This window comes from Manis javanica, chromosome 4, assembly GCF_040802235.1.
Source record: "Manis javanica isolate MJ-LG chromosome 4, MJ_LKY, whole genome shotgun sequence".
Lineage (NCBI taxonomy): Eukaryota > Metazoa > Chordata > Mammalia > Pholidota > Manidae > Manis > Manis javanica.
Genome location: NC_133159.1, coordinates 162,308,543 through 162,327,703, shown reverse-complemented (window position 1 = coordinate 162,327,703; position 19,161 = coordinate 162,308,543). Strand labels below are relative to the sequence as shown.

General features: G+C 35.5%; 1 protein-coding gene across 1 annotated transcript in view; it reads right to left on the bottom strand.

Moving 5' to 3' along the window:
• The window catches only part of LOC140848628 (serine/threonine-protein kinase TAO1-like), a 53,822-nt gene that overhangs the window by 16,060 nt on the left and 18,601 nt on the right, over window positions 1–19,161 (bottom strand). The window contains exons 8-12 of the mRNA XM_073232897.1: window positions 17,083–17,174; window positions 15,463–15,585; window positions 12,879–13,043; window positions 10,706–10,873; window positions 6,991–7,188 (exon numbers count right to left, since the gene is read on the bottom strand). Of these exons, the coding sequence (XP_073088998.1) occupies window positions 6,991–7,188; window positions 10,706–10,873; window positions 12,879–13,043; window positions 15,463–15,585; window positions 17,083–17,174 (746 nt within the window). The remainder of the gene's footprint in view (window positions 1–6,990; window positions 7,189–10,705; window positions 10,874–12,878; window positions 13,044–15,462; window positions 15,586–17,082; window positions 17,175–19,161) is intronic.

The window sequence follows — 19,161 nt, the reverse complement described above, 5'->3', positions numbered from 1 at the left end:
TGGCAGCCTTACCAACAACATGAACAGATATTCACACATATTCTGTATGTTGTATAAATTATATACTGTATTCTTACAATAAAGAAAGCTAGGAAAAAGAAAATGATCTTTAAACTGTCTCCCAAAACATTTTCCAAGACCTTTATTGAAAAAAATATGTGTATAAATGGGCCTGTGCAGTTCAAACCTGTTATTCAAGGGTGAACTATACATATTCATTGTAGAACATTTAGGAAATACAGAAAAACACAAAGAAGAAAAATCTTGCATGATTTTACCACACGGAGATAACCAATATAAACATTTTGGTGCATACCCTTCCTAATTTTTTCTAGGCATGTATAGATATTGATATAAATATATAAAACAAATCTAAAATCATATTGTACATCCTGTTTCATGAATTCCTTTCCTAAAAATGTTAGTATCTACCTGTTTACAAAGTATTCAAGAAAGTACAACACCAAACAGGATTCTAAATATTTCTATATTCTTTTGCCAAATTATTTCAAAATCAAATATTCATTTACACCAGAAATTATTTTGCTAAATTCTCTATTACTGTGAGACGGTGATTCTTCTTTTTTTGCAGACATATTTGAAGATATGGTGTAAATTTATTGAGAAGTTTACATTTTACTTGACAACTGTGATTATCAAAATAAATTGAAACTAAAGGGACACCAAGGAAATTAGAAACCAGTTTTCACAAAAGACTCCTAAAAAAATGCACCTTTATCATACAGTAGAATGATACTTATTTGTAGTAAACAAATGGGCTAAATGTGAATCTGAAACCCTCTTAATTTCTCTTAATTTAACATTCTCTGTATACTACAGTACTCTTCAATTCTTCTGATATAAAAATGCTACTATAAATTTAAGGTTTCCAAAAAGTACATAGGGAATGATAAATTTTTTTTAGAACCTGAATCACCTACTAACTGATTTATCAAACTCCTCAGATAACCAAAGTACCCAAGGCATAGAACAGAATACTTAACGACTTTTTTTTTCATTAAGGTATCTTTGATATACACTTATGATGGTTTCACATGAAAAATAATGTGGTTACTACATTCATCCACATATATCATCGAGTTCCCCCCATACGCCATTGCAGTCACTGCCCATCGGTGTTGTAAGATGCCACAGTCACTACATGTCCTTTCTGTGCTACACTGTCTTCCCCATGATCCCCCCACACCATGTGTACTGATCCTAATAGCCCTCAATGCCCTTCCATCTCCCTCCCCAACTGCCCTCCTGCACACCTTCCCTTTGGTAGCCGCTAGTTCCTTCTTGGGAGTTTGTGAGTCTGCTGCTTTGTTCCTTCAGTTTTGCTTCATTGTTATACTCCACAAATAAGGGAAATCATTTGGTACCTGTCTTTCTTTCCCTAACTTATTTCACTGAGCATAATACCGTCTAGCTACATCCATGTTGCTGCAAATGGTAGGATTTGTTTCTTTCTTATGGCTAAAAAGTATTCCATTGTGCATATGTACCACTTCTTCTTTATCCATCCAACTACTGATGGACACTTAGGTTGCTTCCATATCTTGGCTATTGTAAATAGTGCTGTGATAAACATAAGGGTGCATATGTCTTCTTCAATCTGACAACTTTTTTCTCTGGGTAAATTCCTAGGAGTGGAATTCACGGGCCAAATGGAATCTCTATTTTTAGTTTTTTGAGGAACCTCCATATTGCTATCCACAATAGTTGAACTAGTTTACATTCCCACCAGCAGTGTAGGAGGGATCCCCTTCCTCTGCATTCTAGCCACCATTGTTGTTCCTAGTCTTTTCGATGTTGGCCATGCTAAATGGTATGAGGTGATATCTCATTGTGCTTTTAATTTGCATTGCCCTGGTAATTAGTGATATGGAGCATCTTTTCAAGTGCCTCTTGGCCATCTGAATTTCTTCTTTGGAGAAGCATCTGTTCATATCCTGTGACCATTTTTTAATTGGGTTATTTGCTTTTTGGGTGTTGAGGCATGTGAACGCTTTACATATTTTGGATGTTAATCACTTGTCGGATATGTTGTTTACAAATATATTCTCCCATACTGTAGGATGCCTTTTTGTTCTGCTGATGGTGTCCTTTGCTGTACAGAAGCTTGATGTAGTCCCATTTGTTCATTTTTGCTTTTGTTTCCCTTGCCCAAGGAGATGTGTCCAGGAAAAAGTTGCTCATGTTTATATTCAAGAGATTTTGCGTATGTTGTCTTCTAAGAGTTTTATGGTTTCATGACTTACATTCAGGCCTTTGATCCATTTTGAATTTACTTTTGTGTATGGGTTTAGACAATAATCCAGTTTCATTCTCTTGCATGTAGCTGTCCAGTTTTGCCAACACCAGTTGTTGAAGACACTGTCATTTCCCCATTGTATGTCCATGGCTCCATTATGGTATATTAATTAACCACATTTGCTTGGGTTTATATCTGGGATCCCTAGCCTGTTCCATTGGTCTTTGGGCCTATTCTTGTGCCAGTACCAAATTGCCTTTGCAGTAGAGGTTGAAGTTGGGGAGCATAATCCGCCCCCAGCTTTATTCTTCCTTCTCATGATTGCTTTGGCTATTTGGGGTCTTCCGTGGTTCCATATGAATTTTAGAACTATTTGATCTAGTTCACTGAAAAATGCTATTGGCATTTTGATAGGGATTGCACTGAATCGGTAGATTGCTTCAAGCAGGGTGGCCATTTTGACAATATTAATTCTTCCTATCCATGAGCAAGGGATATTATATTCCATTTATCGCTATCTTATTTTTATTGAATGTCTTATTCAGCTTCTCACTGTTAAGTATGATGTTGGCTTTGGGTTTGTCATATGAGGCCTTTACTATGTTGAGGTACTTGCCCTCTATACTCATTTTCTTGAGATTTTTTACCATGAATGGATGTTGAACTTTGTCGATTGCTTTTTCTGCTTCTATGGAGATGATCATGTGCTTTTTCTCCTTATTTTAGTTAATGTGGTGGATGATGCTGACGGATTTTCAACTGTTGTACCATCCTTGCATCCCTGGAATAAATCGTACTTGATCATGATAGACTATCTGTTTGATATATTTTTCACTATGATTTTGTTGAGTGTTTTTGTGTCTATGTTCACCAGGGATATTGGTCTATAATTTTCTTTTTTTGTGGTGTATTTGCCTAATTTTGGAATTAGAGTGATGCTGGCCTCATAGAATGAGGGTGGAAGTATTCCCTCCTTGTCTACTTTTTGGAAAGCTTTAAGGAGGATGGGTATTAGATTTTCACCAAATGTCTGATAAAATTCAGCAGTGAAGGCATCTGCTCCAAGAGTTTTATTTTAGGTAGATTTTTATTACCAATTCAGTTTTGCTGCAGGTAATTGATCTGTTCACATTTTCTGTTCCTTTCTGGGTCTGCCAAGGAAGGTTGTACTTTTCTTGAAAGTTGTTCATTCCTTCTGGGTTATCAAGTTTCTAAGCATAAAATTTTTCACCATATTCTCTAATAATTCTTTGTATTTCTGTAGTGCCCATAGTGATTTTTCCTTTCTCATTTCTAGACACTCTTTTTTTCTTGATAAGTCTGGCTAGGGGTTTTTCCATTCTGCTTATTTTCTCAAAGAACCAGCTCCTGCTTTCATTGATTCTATTGTTTTATTCTTCTCAATTTCATGTAAGCCTGCTCTAATCTTTATTATGTCCCTCTTCTACTGACTTTGGGCCTCATTTGTTCTACTTTTTCTAGTTTTGTTAATTGTGAGTTTAGACTGTTCATATCGGGTTTTTCTTCTTTCCTGAGGCAGGCCTCTATTGCAATATACTTCCCTCTTAGTACAGCCCTAGCTGCATCCCACAGATTTTGCATTGCTTGATCTGTTTTTATTTGGTCATTGATCCATTGATTATTTAGGAGCATGTTGTTAAGCCTCCATGGGTTTGTGGGTCTTTTCATTTTCTTTGAGTAATTTATTTCTAGTTTCATACCTTTGTGGCCTGAGAAGCTGGTTGGTTCAATTTCAATATTTTTGTATTTACTGACATTCTTTTTTGTAGTCTAGTATATAATCGATTCTTGAAAATGTTCCATGTGCACCTGAGAAGAATGTGTATCCTGTGGCTTTTGGGTGGAGCATTCTGTAGATATCTGTTAGGTCCATCTGTTCTAATGTGTTGTTCAGTACCTCTGTTTCCTTACTTATTTTCGGTCTGGTTGATCTGTACTTTGGAGTGAGTGGTGTGTTGAATTCTCCTAAAATGAATGCATTGCATTCTATTTCCTCTTTTAATACTGTTAGTATCTGTTTCACATATGTAGGTATTCCTGTGTTGGGTGCATAGATACTTATAATGGTTATATCCTCTTGTTGGACTGATACCTTTATCATTATGTAATGTCCTTCTTTGTCTCTTGTGGCTTTCTTTGTTTTGAAGTCTACTTTGTCTGATACAAGTACTGTAACTCCTGCTTTTTTCTCCCTATTGTTTTCATGAAATATCTTTTTCCATCCCTTCACTTTTAGTCTGTGTATGTCTTCGGGGTTGAGGTGAGTCTCTTTTAGGTGGCATATAGATGGGACTTGCTTTTTTATCCATCATATTGACTCTGTGTCTTTTGATTGGTGCATTCAGTCCATTTACATTTAGGGTGATTATCAAATAGGTATGTACTTATTGCCATTGCAGGCTTTAGACTCGTGGTTACCAACGCTTCAAGGAAAACTTCCTTACTATCTAAGAGTCTAGGCTCACTTAGTGTGCTATTACAAATACAATCTAAAGGTTCTTTTTTTTCCTCCTCCTTTTTCTTCCTCCTCCATTGTTTATATATTAAGTATCATATTCTGTACTCTTTGTCTATCCCTTAACCTACTTTGGGATAGTTGATTTAATTTTGCATTTGCTTAGTAATTAATTGTTCTGCTTTCTTTAATGTGGTTTTATTACCTCTGGTGACAGCTATTTAGCCTTAGGAACACTTCCGTCTATAGCAGTCCATCCAAGATACACTGCAGAGACAGTTTGTGGGAGGTAAATACTCTCAGCTTTTGCTTATCTGGAAATTGTTTGATACCCTCCTTCAATGTTAAATGATAATCTTGCCAGATAGAGTACTCTTGCTTCTGCTTCATTGCATTAAATATATCATGCCACTCCCTTCTGACCTGTAAGGTTTCTGCTGAGAAGTCTGATGACAGCCTGATGGGTTTTCCTCTGTATGTGATCTTTTCTCTCTCTCTGGCTTCTTTTAATACTCTGTCCTTACCCTTGATCTTTGCCATTTTAATTATTATATGTTTTGGTGTTGTCTATCTTGGCTCCCTTGTGTTGAGAGATCTGTGCACCTCCATGGCCTGAGAGACTATCTCCTTCCCCAGATTGGGGAAGTTTTCAGCAATTACCTCCTCAAAGACACTTTCCCTTTTCCTCTCTCTTCTTCTTCTGATACCCCTATAACACGAATATTGTTCTGGTTGGATTGGTCACACAGTTCTCTCAATATTCTTTCACTCCTAGAGATCTTTTTTTCTGTGCCTCAGCTTCTTTGCATTCCTCTTCTTCAATTTTTTTCATTTATCGTCTCCTCGACCATATCTAATCTGCTTTTAAATCCCCACATTGTATTCCATAATGAATGGATCTCTGTTCTGGATTTGTTCCTGCATTCTTGAGTATTTTTCTGTACCTGCATGGATGTGTTTATGATTTTTTTAATCTCTTTTAGGAAGATTGATGAGTTCATTTTCACTTGACCTCTTTTCTGGTGTTCTGGGGATTTTGGTTTCAACCAGGTTCCTTCGACATTTCATATTTGTATGTGGCACCATCTAGGACCCTGAAGGTGCACTCCCTGCAATTACTTAGCCCATGGAGCCATGTCAGGGGTCTCAGAGGAGCGGCGCTCGTGACTGGGGGTTGGGAAGAGCTGTTTCCTGCTTCCCAGATACTGTATGTCTCTACACAGCCAGACTAGTCAACCAAACACACAGGTGTAACCCTCTATGCTTTGCATTTGTAACTGCTGTAGGCAGGACCTCCCTCGGGCTGGACTGATGCCAGGGCAGGGGCAGATGGTTTGTAAGCCAGTGCCAGCTTGCCAGAAGGTGCAGCAGGCTGCATATCATGGTGGAAGGCCTCGGAGCTGTATAGTCAGCCAGGGGGATGGAGTGCCTGAAGTTCCTGAAAAGTTCCCAACCTGCTGGGCAGAGTGCACCTGAACAGTTTTGTCTACCTGTCCTTTTTCTTGAGCAGCAAGCCCTGTGCAATATTTGCCCATTTAGTAGCCCTCTCACTGTTAGGAAGTCTCTCATACTGCCTGCCTTTCTTTTCTCCCAGAGCAGCTGGATGTGAATCCCTGTTTTCCACAACAGCTGGAATCTCAGTCTGTCCAAGCATTCTTCCTGTCTTAGCTTTCCAACCCCACTGATCTCCAGAGCACCATGTAATATAGGTTCTTGCTCCCACAGCGATCTCCAGGGCTGGGTGTTCAGCAGTCCTAGGCCTCCACCCTGTCTCCACTCCATTTCTCTTCCTTCTGCCAGTGAGCTGGGGTGGGAGAAGAGCATGGGCCCCCCAGATCATGGCTTTGGTATGTTACGTTTTTTGAGGTCTGTTCTTTTCTCCAGGTGTAAGAAGTCTGGTGCTGCCTACTTTCCTGTTGATCTTTTAGGGTTAGTTGTATTAACAATATTTTCATATTATATGTGGTTTTGGGAGGAGGCCTCTGTCTCACCTCTCACGTCGTCATCTTTAATCTGATCTACCTGACTTTAATCACTGTTACATGATAAAACTATCAAGTTATCAGGACATAATTCCGTATCTACTGGTTCCCGACCCAGCACTTGATATTTAACCTATTATGTACATATTTTTCCCTTTCCCCATTTGATTTGCTTGGTTCTGGGGAACAGATACCCTAACATCAAAATGCCATCTTGGTTAATTTTGAAATAGCCACAAGTTAGAATAGATACATTAGTAATACTGGTCAACTACCTCTTTTTCCACAGCAGCCTGATGTTTCTTGATCAGTTTCTTCATTTTTGCAGCAAAGTTGTTACGCTGCATTTCAAGATCTTTCTCTAACCTGAGATGATGCTTATCCATCTCAGCCTTCAGCTTATCTTTCAGAGACATCAGCTGTTTCTGATGCTCAAGTTTTCTGAGCTCATGTTCTTCCATTTCCCTTGTAACCTACAACAATGGAGAGGAAAGAATGAAATAAAGCAAAACCTTTTTCTTTCAAAACCATCTTAGACCAGTCTACTATCAACTAAGTAGGTAATTCATGTAGGAGATCCCAGTCAACAGCTTCTAATAAAATTTCATCTGAAAAAGCAGACAAGCTAGCTGGTTCTAAAATTAAAATGGGAATGTATAGCACCCAGAATAGCCAAAATTTTGAGGGGATATGAAAAGTTGGTAGATTTAAATTCAGTAATCAAAACAGTGCAGTATTGGTATGAGGACAGGCTGAATAGAGCAAAGGAACACACTGAAATCTGGAAACAGACCCACATATATTCAGCCAATTGATTTACTACCAAAAAGTCAAGTTAATTCAAAGAGGAAAGGAAAGTGTTTTTAACAAATCCTGCTGTAACACCTGGTTCTCTGTATTCTAAATAAATAAATGCTTAATCATGCTATACACAGAAATTAACTTGACAAGAGTCACTTGACATAAACCTAAAATCCAGAATCAGAGAGCAGGAGAAAACACAGAATATTATCATGACCTTGGGATCAGCAAATGTTTCTTGGGTAGGACACAAAAAACACTGATTATAATGAAAAAAATGTACAAACTGGATTCTCAAACAGAGGCAAAATTCAGATAATGTAAGATTAACCATTTAAAGTGAACAATTCAGTAGCATTTAGTATATTCATGATGTTCTGCAACCACTGCCCCATTGTAAAGAAAAAAATGTACAAACTGGATTCTCAGAGACAAAATTTATATAATGTAGGATTAATCATTTAAAGTAAACAATTCAATAGTATTTAGTATATTCATGATGTTCTGCAAGACTGCCCGTATCTAGTTACAAAACATATATAATACTTCAGAAGAAAACCCTGTATGTTTTAAGCAGTTGCTCCCCCATCTCCCCTTCTGGTAACCACCAATCTATTTTCTGTCTATGGATTTATCTATTTTGGATGTTTCATATAATATGTGACCTGCTGTATCTGGCTTCTTTCACCTAGCATGTTTCCAAGGTTCATCCATATTGTACAGGATGCAACAGTACTTCGTTTCTTTTTATAGTGAATAATATTCCACTGTATGCCCATACCCTCATTTGTTTATCCATTTATTTGTTGCTGGACCTGTGTGTTGTTTCCACCTTTTGGCTATTGTGAATACTGCTCTTGTGAACATTTGTCTATATGCATTTGTTTAAGTACCTGCTTTCAATTGTTTTGGGTATATATCTAGGAGTAGAATTGCTGAGTCATGGGGAAATGCTATGTTAAACTTTTTGAGAAATCATCAACTGTTTACCACAGCAGCTGACATTTTACATTCTTACCAGCAATATATAGCAGGAGTTCCAATTTCTCCACGTGCTCTCTAGTTGTTATTTTCCATCTTTGTTTTTGTTTTTCTCTCTTAATAGCTAACCACCTAACAAAACAGCAGCAGACTCACACAGTCCAAGAAGGGACTAGCAGTTACCAAAGGGAAAGGGGTGGGAAGGGTGGGTGGGAAGGGAGGGAGAAAAGGATTAAGGGCCATTATGATTAGTACACATAGTGTAGATGGGGGAGATGGGGAAGGCAGTAATAGCACAGAGAAGACAAGCAGTGATTCTATAGCATCTTATTACGTTGATGGACAGTGACTTCAATGGGGTGTTAGGTGGGAACTCAATAATATGGGTGAATGTAGTAACCAGTGTTGCTCATGTGAAACCTTCATATGATTGTATATCAATGATACCTTAACAACAACAACAAAATAGCTGGCCATCCTAGTGGCTGTAAGGTGGTACTCATTACAGTTTTAATTTGCGTTTCTCTAATGACTAATTATATTGAGTATATTTTCATGTGCTGTTGGCCATTTGTATACATTCTTTGGATAAATGTCTTTTCAAGTCTTTAACACATTTTTAAAAATTGAGGTATAGTTTATATATTAATTTGAATAGTTTTTTGGTGGAGTCTTTAGGGCTTTTTTTATGTAGCATCGGGTCATCTGCAAACAATGACTGTTTCACTTCTTCCTCACCAGTGTGGGTGCCTTTTATATTTGTCTTGCCTGATAATGTAGCTAGGACTTCCAATACTCTGTTGAATAAAAGTGTTGTGAGTAGGCATCCTTGTCTTATTCCTGATTTTAGAGGAAAAGTTTTTAGCTTTTTCATGGCCTTTACTCATTTTTAATGGGTTGTTTGAATTGGATTTTAAAACTAAAAATTTTAATTTATCACAGATGGAGAAAAAATATTTGCAGGACATATCGGAGAAAAAATACCTGTATGTTTCTTATGAAAGTCAAACATACATATGCCCTATGACTCAGCCATTTTATCCTATGTATTTGTCACAGAAATTAAAACATCATGTTCAAAGACATGTACATGTTTGTAGCATCTTACTATGCTGATGGACAGTGACTGTACTGGGGTATGTGGTGGGGACTTGGTAATAGGGGGAGTCTAGTAACTGTAGTGTTGCTCATGTGATTGTACATTAATGACACCAAGATAATAAAATAAATAAATAAATAAAAGTATTTATTTCATCTTCCACTTGCCCCTCAGCAACCTCTAATCTACTTTCTGTGAATTCGCCTATTTTAGATATTTTGTATAAGTGGAATTCTAATAATATTTTTCCTTTTGTGTCTGGCTTATATCACTTAGCATTTTTTCAAGGTTGGCTCACATTGTAGCATATATCCGAACGCCGTTCCTTTTCACAGCTGAATAATATTCCATTGTAGATATATATATATATATATATATATATATATATATATATATATATATATATATATATATATACACACACACACACACTATGGTTTGTTTATCCATTCATGTGTTAATGAACACTTGGGTTGTTTCCATCTTTTAGCTATTGTGCCTAGTAACTTTTGGTAATACTGAAAGCAGTGAAGTTAAAAAGGAAGCATTCCTATCAATTGTGAAAATGAGTTACCTGACCTTCCAATGTTTTCAAGAAAATTTAAAATCTTACACATGAAAGTGTAGCAAACATCCACATTTCCTAAACTGAGAAGTTGTAATTTCTACAATTACACCCAGTTTTATTTTAAAAATGTAAACATTATGGAAAACACAAAAATCACTTTCCATTATCACCCACCTTAAACCTTTCTCCACGTCCCAAAGGCAACCATTATCATTAATATCATGTTGAATAGTTACTATTTTTAAATACCTTCGTTTTCATCTAAGTAACTTCAATTAATACATTATATGGTATTTATTGATTTAATTATTCTAAGATTTAAAAAATATTCTTTTTGCATTCTCAAAACATGTTTACTAAATGCAGACATTAAACTGGGAATTAAAAAGCCTTTTGCCATTTTAAAATAAGTTGCCTAAAATTATGTTCCAAACTTCTGATACATCAAAGGAAAAAAAAACCCCCAAACTCTTAAACTAACCAGACTAGGAAAATTAGTTACCAAAGTTGAATTTTTTTTCACTGAAATCCAAATACTTACAGATTCCGGATGGATGGCAGAATTATTAGACATGACTGTGTGGATTCCCTCCGTCACGTGTAGCTCACTCTTGTAGCTTTGACTCCTGGTCTTGTTGGACACACGGGGAACAGACTGATGATTTCCAATATTCACTGCTCCTGTCTGTCCAACACTATGATCTTGGTCCTGAGGGAAAAGAGTATTAGATTCAAATATCTTTATCTCCTGAATTCTTGATTATTAGCATCTAGCACACCGCTTGGCACACACAGTCTTCAGAATGTTAGTGGTCTGTTTTGAGAAATTCCTTGTATTTGCCAAGACCAGAAAGTTTATCAGTTGTTAGTTGACAGATTAAAAAAATGACCGACAGTAAATACCAAAAAGCCCAACCAACTATGTGAAAAAGTTAATCAATTCAGAGTTATTTCCAAAGGGTAGTCTTTTCTCTAAAATTTTTGACATTAATTTGAAATCCATTTCTACTACACATCTCATGGGGTATACACAGAGATGCTGCTCATTTCTCAATGATTCCAATGGTGAAAACAAACCCCAACCTTTTTTTTTAATCCTATAAACATCCCTTTTAGTTATTTTTTATTGAAGCCTTTTATATTTCTTTTCTTCTCAGAATATAGTCTTTAGCCTAAACTTCTTCCACTAAGTAATTTAATATTAATTCCTACCTATTTTTATGTAAAATTAAAAATTGTATATATATTTAATCATAATTAGAAGACTGTTCTTCCCAAGAAACCCGGAAAACTTTGGTATCTGGGCACCAATATTACAGTCTTACCATACCGAAACTCTGTCAGATATGCAGAATAATAAATACAGACCCATGGTATATGGAAGATCTTTTCTTACATTCACAGCCTTAAACTGGGCACCAATATTACAGTCTTACCATACCAAAACTCTGTCAGATATGCAGAATAATAAATACAGACCCATAGTATATGGAGGATGCTAGACCCATAGTATATGGAGGATCTTTTTTTACATCCACAGCCTTAAAAAGTTGCTGTTATTCTAATGTTTAATGACATTAGAATTTTGTTAATTTCACTTTACTAAAGTAATTCATATACCTAAAATAGCCCCAATTTTCTAGTGACTAGTGTTAGAACTAAAAAACAATATCAAAAATATCAAAACTGTATGTAAGAAAGTCTTCTATTTTATAGTTCATTAATTTTGTAGTGTTATTAAAAAGAAAAGTAACTACTACTCCTGTTTTCAGAATGCAGGGATCTTTCTCAATGGAAAGCAATAAAAAAGAATCAAAGCTTTGGCATTGAGACATGAGCAAAGAAGAAAACAGAAAATACTTAGACTAAAAAAGATAGCTCCACAAATCATGAGCTTTATATTTTCCTTTGAGGAAGTTCTGTAACATTTCTACTGCAAACTTGGAAACATGGTAACATGGAAACAACTTGGTCTCAAGAGTAATATATGAATCTGAACCCATATGCTTCTACAGTAAGTTAGTTAACCACTCTGAGCCTTACTTTACTCACCTATGAAATGAGTATTTTAGAACCATGTAGAGGAATGAATTCCTTTACACAACTGAAAAGAATGAAGTGTTCTTAGTAACAGAATAAGAATCCTTGGTAATTTTTTTTCCCCCAGGATAAATTTAACTAAGTCACATGTTTATTTCATTCATTCATTCATCATTCATTCGTTTATTTATAAAAAAGCAAGAAATTTCCAATTTAATAAACATTTATCAAACATTACACAAAAGGCACTGGGGGAGAGGTTTATACAATAAACAAGATAAGGAGAATGGTTGGTAATTCTAATGACTTGTCTGTGAGCACCGTCAACTTCCAAAACGCGTAATTTCAAATACTTCCAAAGCGTGTCCCATGCCATCAGACAATCAGGCAAAAAAGTGTTCAGTAGACCAGAATTTTGAGAGGGACTAGATTAAATAAAAGTTGAACAGGTTTCTCTAATAAAAGACTTCACACAGCTTTACTATGCTGATGTCCACTACCGAGAGTTTGGTTTAAAGAATGCAAAACCTTTTTCTCCACCTGGGACCTCAGAGAATCACTGTGAAGACACAATCTGGAAACCACTGATATAAAAGATTCTTGGCAAGAAAAGTTCCACAAGGAAAGAAGCCAATAAAGAGACCCCAATACTTGAGCCGTTTCTAAGTTATTACCTTTCCTTCCTGTGCTTCTACTGCCGGCCCTTTATGTGCCTCCTGGGAAAGGACCTTCTTGTTTCGATTGTACAGATTGTCCAGCACTCTTTTTTTTTCTTCCTTTGCCCTTTGAAGGAGATCTATTAACACCGTTGTAGGGTGCTCCCGAAGCACAAAGGGGTCCTGGTTAAGAGTAGAAGGCAAAAGTCAGGTTGAGACCTATATATTTTTTCATTCAGAACAAATGAATCCCTTCTTGGACCCTAGAGTTACTATCCTAAATAATTATAGATAATGCATGTAATCTATGGTTATCTAATTCTGCTATGCTTTTTACTTCTTAGATTTATAAATTTTAATTTACATGTATACACTCTGTGCCTACATAACTTCCCCTGTACTTTTTATGAAAACTTTGAACATGACAGCTTTGTTGGCCAAATGAAAATGCAGAGTTGAAATAATCAGAGTCTAAGTAAACATTAAGAATTAAGTCCAATTAGAGCCCTAAGTAAACGCTTACAAATTCTTAGAACTGGTTTCATAGAGGAGACACTATCAGTTCTGAATTACATTAGATCTCAACAGGAATGTGTTTACTGATGGTGAATTACATAACATACTACTTGGGTATAGTGGGCTCCTTTATGTTGCTTAAATGAAACTTCATAAAACACTAGCAGTTGATTAAAAGACGTTATGTATTAGTGATTTTTACCATTAATATTTAATAAAGCTTAACATTATCAAATACAGAAAAGTAGAAAGAACAATTCTACTATAAGATTATCATCATTACATTTGGTATTTTTTGGATATTTATGTCTTCTCAGAAATTTTTCGTGTATAGATTTTGTTTTGTAGTGAGCACACAGATTGCAGAAAGATGAATTGTGCGCTGGAGTTCATGAGATGATCTTGAATTCTTTTAAGACTTTTACCCCCTTTATTAGCTCAGATTTATTTCTTCTCTGAAGAGTTGTAACTATATATTATTCTCTTTTTATTGCTGTAAGTATTATGTTATTTCAACTCATAATGCCTACAGACTATTTCCTCAAATGTTCATGCCAAAATTACATAACCATTATTCTAATTCTGGATAATTATTTTCAATTTTTCATTGAGATAAATAGCTTCATACAGTAAGTCACTTTTTTCCATTTTATTCTTTTTCCTTATGACAGACTGCAACAGAAATGTGATCAGGCCGAAGGGAAGGATGCACTTGACAGATTCTTCCTATCACTTTCAATAATGGCAATATACAAAATGGACCAGGTAAATGAATACACATGCAGGTTTGGCATCACCCAAGGTCAAGTATGCATTCCTGGTGGGCTGGGTTATTACCAAAAGAGCTTCTTTTGCCTCCATTAGGCAAATGTAAGAAGCCAGACACATTCTTCCTTTTCCTGAGCCTTAGCTTGGTATGTACCACTATTTATAATATTCGGTCATTTTTATCTGAAAATAATATATCTTGTAATTCTAAGTTATTTAATAGTTTTCTACAAATGGATCCTGCTTATTTTTCACTTACATAATTCATAGCTATACTAAACCTTTTGTTGCTATTGTGAATACCTAGTTTTTGGGCTTGAATTTGAGACTGTAAGTGTGCTTAGGGCCTAGAATTCCCTAAGTGTTACTGAAACTTTATACTGCTCTTCTACATACTCTAGTTGCAAATAACCCTACCTAATATGTACATGATCCTTGCAATATCCTTGCGTAGTGAACTGCGTGTTGGTGAAAATAAACTGAACTTCTTTGAAATTCTAAAACATGCATGCTGAAAGTCTAATTTTCTAGTGAAAAATCCACAAAATTCCTTAGGGTCACAAAAAGATAGTCAACTGCTACTCACGATTGCCTTATCTAGATGTTTTAAGAACTATATTAAATTGAACAATACTATTATTGCTATTCATAAAATGTGAACCTCTAAATGAAAACATTTTTGAGAACAGAAAGCATATACTAAGAATTTATTTAAATTAGGTTACCAAACCTATTGAAAAATGAATAGAATTCACATTATTTTTAAAATACGTTCATTGCTAAGTTAGAAAAACATATTTCTCAAAAGGAAACAAAAATGTGATATCCATTTTTAACAGTTCTTTTGAAATCTCTTTTCTCCCACAGTATTTATGTAAATGTATTACACATCATTTCTCTTCCTTTCATATTACTTTATATAGGACAGATGGGTATATAAAGTATGGTAGATACGAAAATTAAATCCAAAGTTAAACTATGCTTTGCCACCTCTGAAATGACATTGTTCCACATGAGTTAAAATTTGTAGCTGTAACTCATGAATATATTCCTGCACATATAAAAATTAAGTCATTTAGTACTACTATATTGAATATTTAACTATATATTCTATTCAGATATGGTAAAAGCAGTTAATTTTGAAAAACAAATGAAAAAACTTAGCAACTAAGAAAATTTCCAAGAAAGAATGGTATTATGAAATTAGTATTTTAGCATAACCCAGTACAGCGTACTTAATACTGATTCGGAATCAAAGAAGAATAAAACACATTCTTTCAAATAATTTCTTAGGTGTACAAAACAGAGTATAACTGACCTTTAAAAGTTTCTTTGATGTAGGGCGATCTTTAGGGTTTTTCTGGAGGCAAGACTCCACAAAGTTGCGAAAAGAACTGGACCTATTGTAAAGGAAAGTATTAAGTGAACATATTGCTATTTCCTTTAAAAACACATCCACAAATCAAGGCATGTCCCTATGGGTGGGAGGGAGAATAGAAATCATAAAAAAAAGCAGACACAATACACTATATATTTCATCATGTACGTCTATAAAAAGCTATGCAAAGCAACTAATGAATCTTTACCATTTTCCAAAGATAGATGTGCACACATTATTTTAAAATCCTGCTCTCACATACTTAAATATCACAACTCATTCTACGTTGCGGTAAATTAGGGAAGTCAATCATTTTCCTTTTTGCATTCAAATCTAAGATAATATTCTTCTTAGTATTTTTTTTTCTTTTCTCTAGCCACGTCTCTTTCTTGCTTGACCCTTGGATCATCTTCCATATAGCATGTTTCAGAATATCACGCTATTTGTTTTGGAAAGAACATTTTTTATACCTAAGTATTTAGTGCCCTTGAGCAAATGGACAAAAGTTCCAGAAAACAGTAAAATTTTTTTAAAATTAGAATTCTGTAACCTACTATTATATAGTGTTACTGATGAGAGTTCAGTAAGGCAGAAAGTAAAAAATGTTCCACCAATGTTTGTCATCAATATTCAAATAAGATTTAATTCTTTTATACAAGAATTCTTTTTTGAATCCCTAAAGTATCAACCAGTGTAAAGACAGCCTGTGTTTAGTGTATTTATTATTCAGATGTACCATAATAAACTGTGCCAAGATTTCTTCGAAACACCTCTACAGAAGCAGCAAAGACCTGTGAACTTGCCTTAATAATGTAATGATAAAAAATAAATTATTGCTAATTTATGCATCTTGTGAATTTTAAAGTATTTGTTAAGTACAGTAGATAGTCTTCTCGAATTTTTCAAATGCTAGACACACCTGAAGACTTTCCCATTAAAATTTTCTATCACTGATAAAAATCCTTTCCTAAAATTGTCCATCTGTTCTCAATAAACTTCTTTACATGAATAACAGTATTATCAAAGAAGCAGTAGGAGATGCAACATCAAAGCACATTCTGAATAATAAATAATAACAATTAGAATCATCCAAAAATTATGAATTATCTGGTAATTCTGATAAATTATCAAATCATTTTTACCTATGTTTTATACCATGTCAATTATAAACCATTCCCCAATTAGATATCTATACAGGTTGTGGCAATCTATATATTGCAGTTTTAAAATATGAATGTTTAAATCATGCTATTTATTATATAATCAGGGTTCTATGTGTCGCTAAGGTACAAAAAGTATATTACTTTTTATACAAAAGCCATACTTTTTGCTCCCATGTAGCATCACCTATCTTTCATTTCTGAACTGAGTTATATATATGCTATGAAAAGTAGAGATAATAAAGGATAAACATGATGCAAGGATAAAATAAAGCTATTTTAATATTTCTTCAGGTTATATACACTTCACCTCATTGAAATGAAATCATTTTGATAACATTATGAAAAAGTATTTAAATTTTACCATGTTGAACAATATATCTCTCAGCCATACTCACCATTCATTAGACTGCAGTGTAGGGGGGTTATTTCTGGTAATGAGATATAAGGCACGCCTTGCATTCATATGATATAAAGGAGGCTCTCTTTCCGCTATAAAAGAAAGGAAACTTCCTGTTAAATATGTGCCTGTTATATAGGAGCATGGATGCACTGTTAGTTTTTTTTTTAAAAAATAAACCCCAACTTAGGAAAAAAGTTGCAAGTAGAGTTCAGAGAACTTAGTTAAGTGAGTCAATAGAGAGGAAATTGCAGCCCTGATGCACAACATCTCTAAATAGTGTATTTTTCCAATAAACAAGAACATTCTAAGAGAACCTAATACAGTCATTAAATCAGACCATTAATATGAATGAATACATGACTATTATCTAATCTTCAAGCTCCATTGTAGTTTCTATCAAATGTCCCAATAATGTCCTTTGTAGCAAAAATGACCTTCAATCATCTGCATCCTTAAAGGAAATTGTCCATTTTTTCTAAGTTTTAAACTTACATAAAATTGTTCATAAAATATCTCTAAAATCCTTCTAATATGTGTAAAATCTGGAGTCATGTCCCCTGTCATTCCTGATATTGGTTGTTTGTGTCTTCTTTCTGTTTGATCTAGCCAGAGGTTTATTAATTTCATTAATTTCCCCAAAGAACTAATTTGTGACCTCATTGATTTTCTCTATTGTTTTCATTTTCTATTTAATTGATTTCTGGTTTGATCTTTTCTGGGTCTCTTTGTTCTGTTTACTGTGGATTGAATTTGCCCTTCTTTTTCTAGTCTTAAGGTGACAGTTGAAGTCATGACCTTGACAATTCACAAGTATACAATTTTGACTCTCGAATATCCCTCAGTTTGGCTTTGTGCTGTTATTAAATTTAGTTTACACATCTCTGGCAGGAATATCACAGAAGCAAGTGTCACGCTTTTCTCAGTGTATTCTATGATGATCCTATAGAACAGGCCCGTGGTTTCAGATCGTCTTGTCATTGATGGCGTTCACTTTGATCACTAAAGGCCATTCCACAAGGTTTCATGGTGAAGTTTCACTTTTTTCCTTTGCAATTATTAAGTATTTGTGAAAAGGTACTTGAGTCTATATAAATATTCTGTTTTGCATAAAGATCATTTTATTCTCTTATTGTATAGATTTAGATTCTTCATTTAATAATTTATGACTTGCTACTATCATTTATTTTGATGTTGAAATGGTTTCATTTTTGAGCAGTTGAGAATCTTCTGAAGCCGACGTCTGCCTTTCCGGCACGGCTCCAGCATTCCCTGCTCAGCTCCTTGCTCTCTGGCCCACTAAGATGTTCCAGGATCATCTTATGCTTTCCCTACTGCAGACACGGCTCCAAGGAGCCGTGGCAGGCAGTGTGCTCACTGCTACTGCCCGTGTCACTTCTCTTAGATCCTGTCAGTGGATAAAGGAAGGGAACACACACGTCCCTCATATATTTGTATTCATACTTGCACATTAAATATCTTTAGTTGTTTACTGAAAACAACTGAGTTCACTACCATATCTCAAATCCAATGCTATGGTACTATTTATTCGAGCCTTCTCTTCCCGTTATTTGTAGCACCCTTCTCGGACAGTAGGAAACCTCACTCTCATTATCCTTAATATATTTGATGACTCGCCCCTGTACATAGCCAGTATCCCATCTAGGCCACCACCCTTTCCCCTTTTCCCCATCAAGTTTTCAAACGCCATTCCAAGCCTGTCTACAGTGTGAATGTCCACTTCATCCACTCAGGTTCTGACACCCCATCCAAACTGGATCACTTTCTGCAGTGAGGCCCCCCTCATCAGCCCTCAGGAGGGAAGCCCCCTTCCTTTCAATCAGGCACTGCCACTGTGTCAGGTGACCCACCCCCAAATATGGACGTGCTCCTTGGCCTCTGACACCCCATGCTGGGCTACTTCCAGGTCTGAATGCTTTGGTTACCCCACCAGGACTCTGAATCCCCAAACTTGACTGCCGCCCTCCCTGCACAGGTTCTGCTTCCACATACAAGGCATTCTGTCTGTGGGAACTCCCTCCTCTCCTCACAGGACTCTGACACACCACGCCGGGCTAC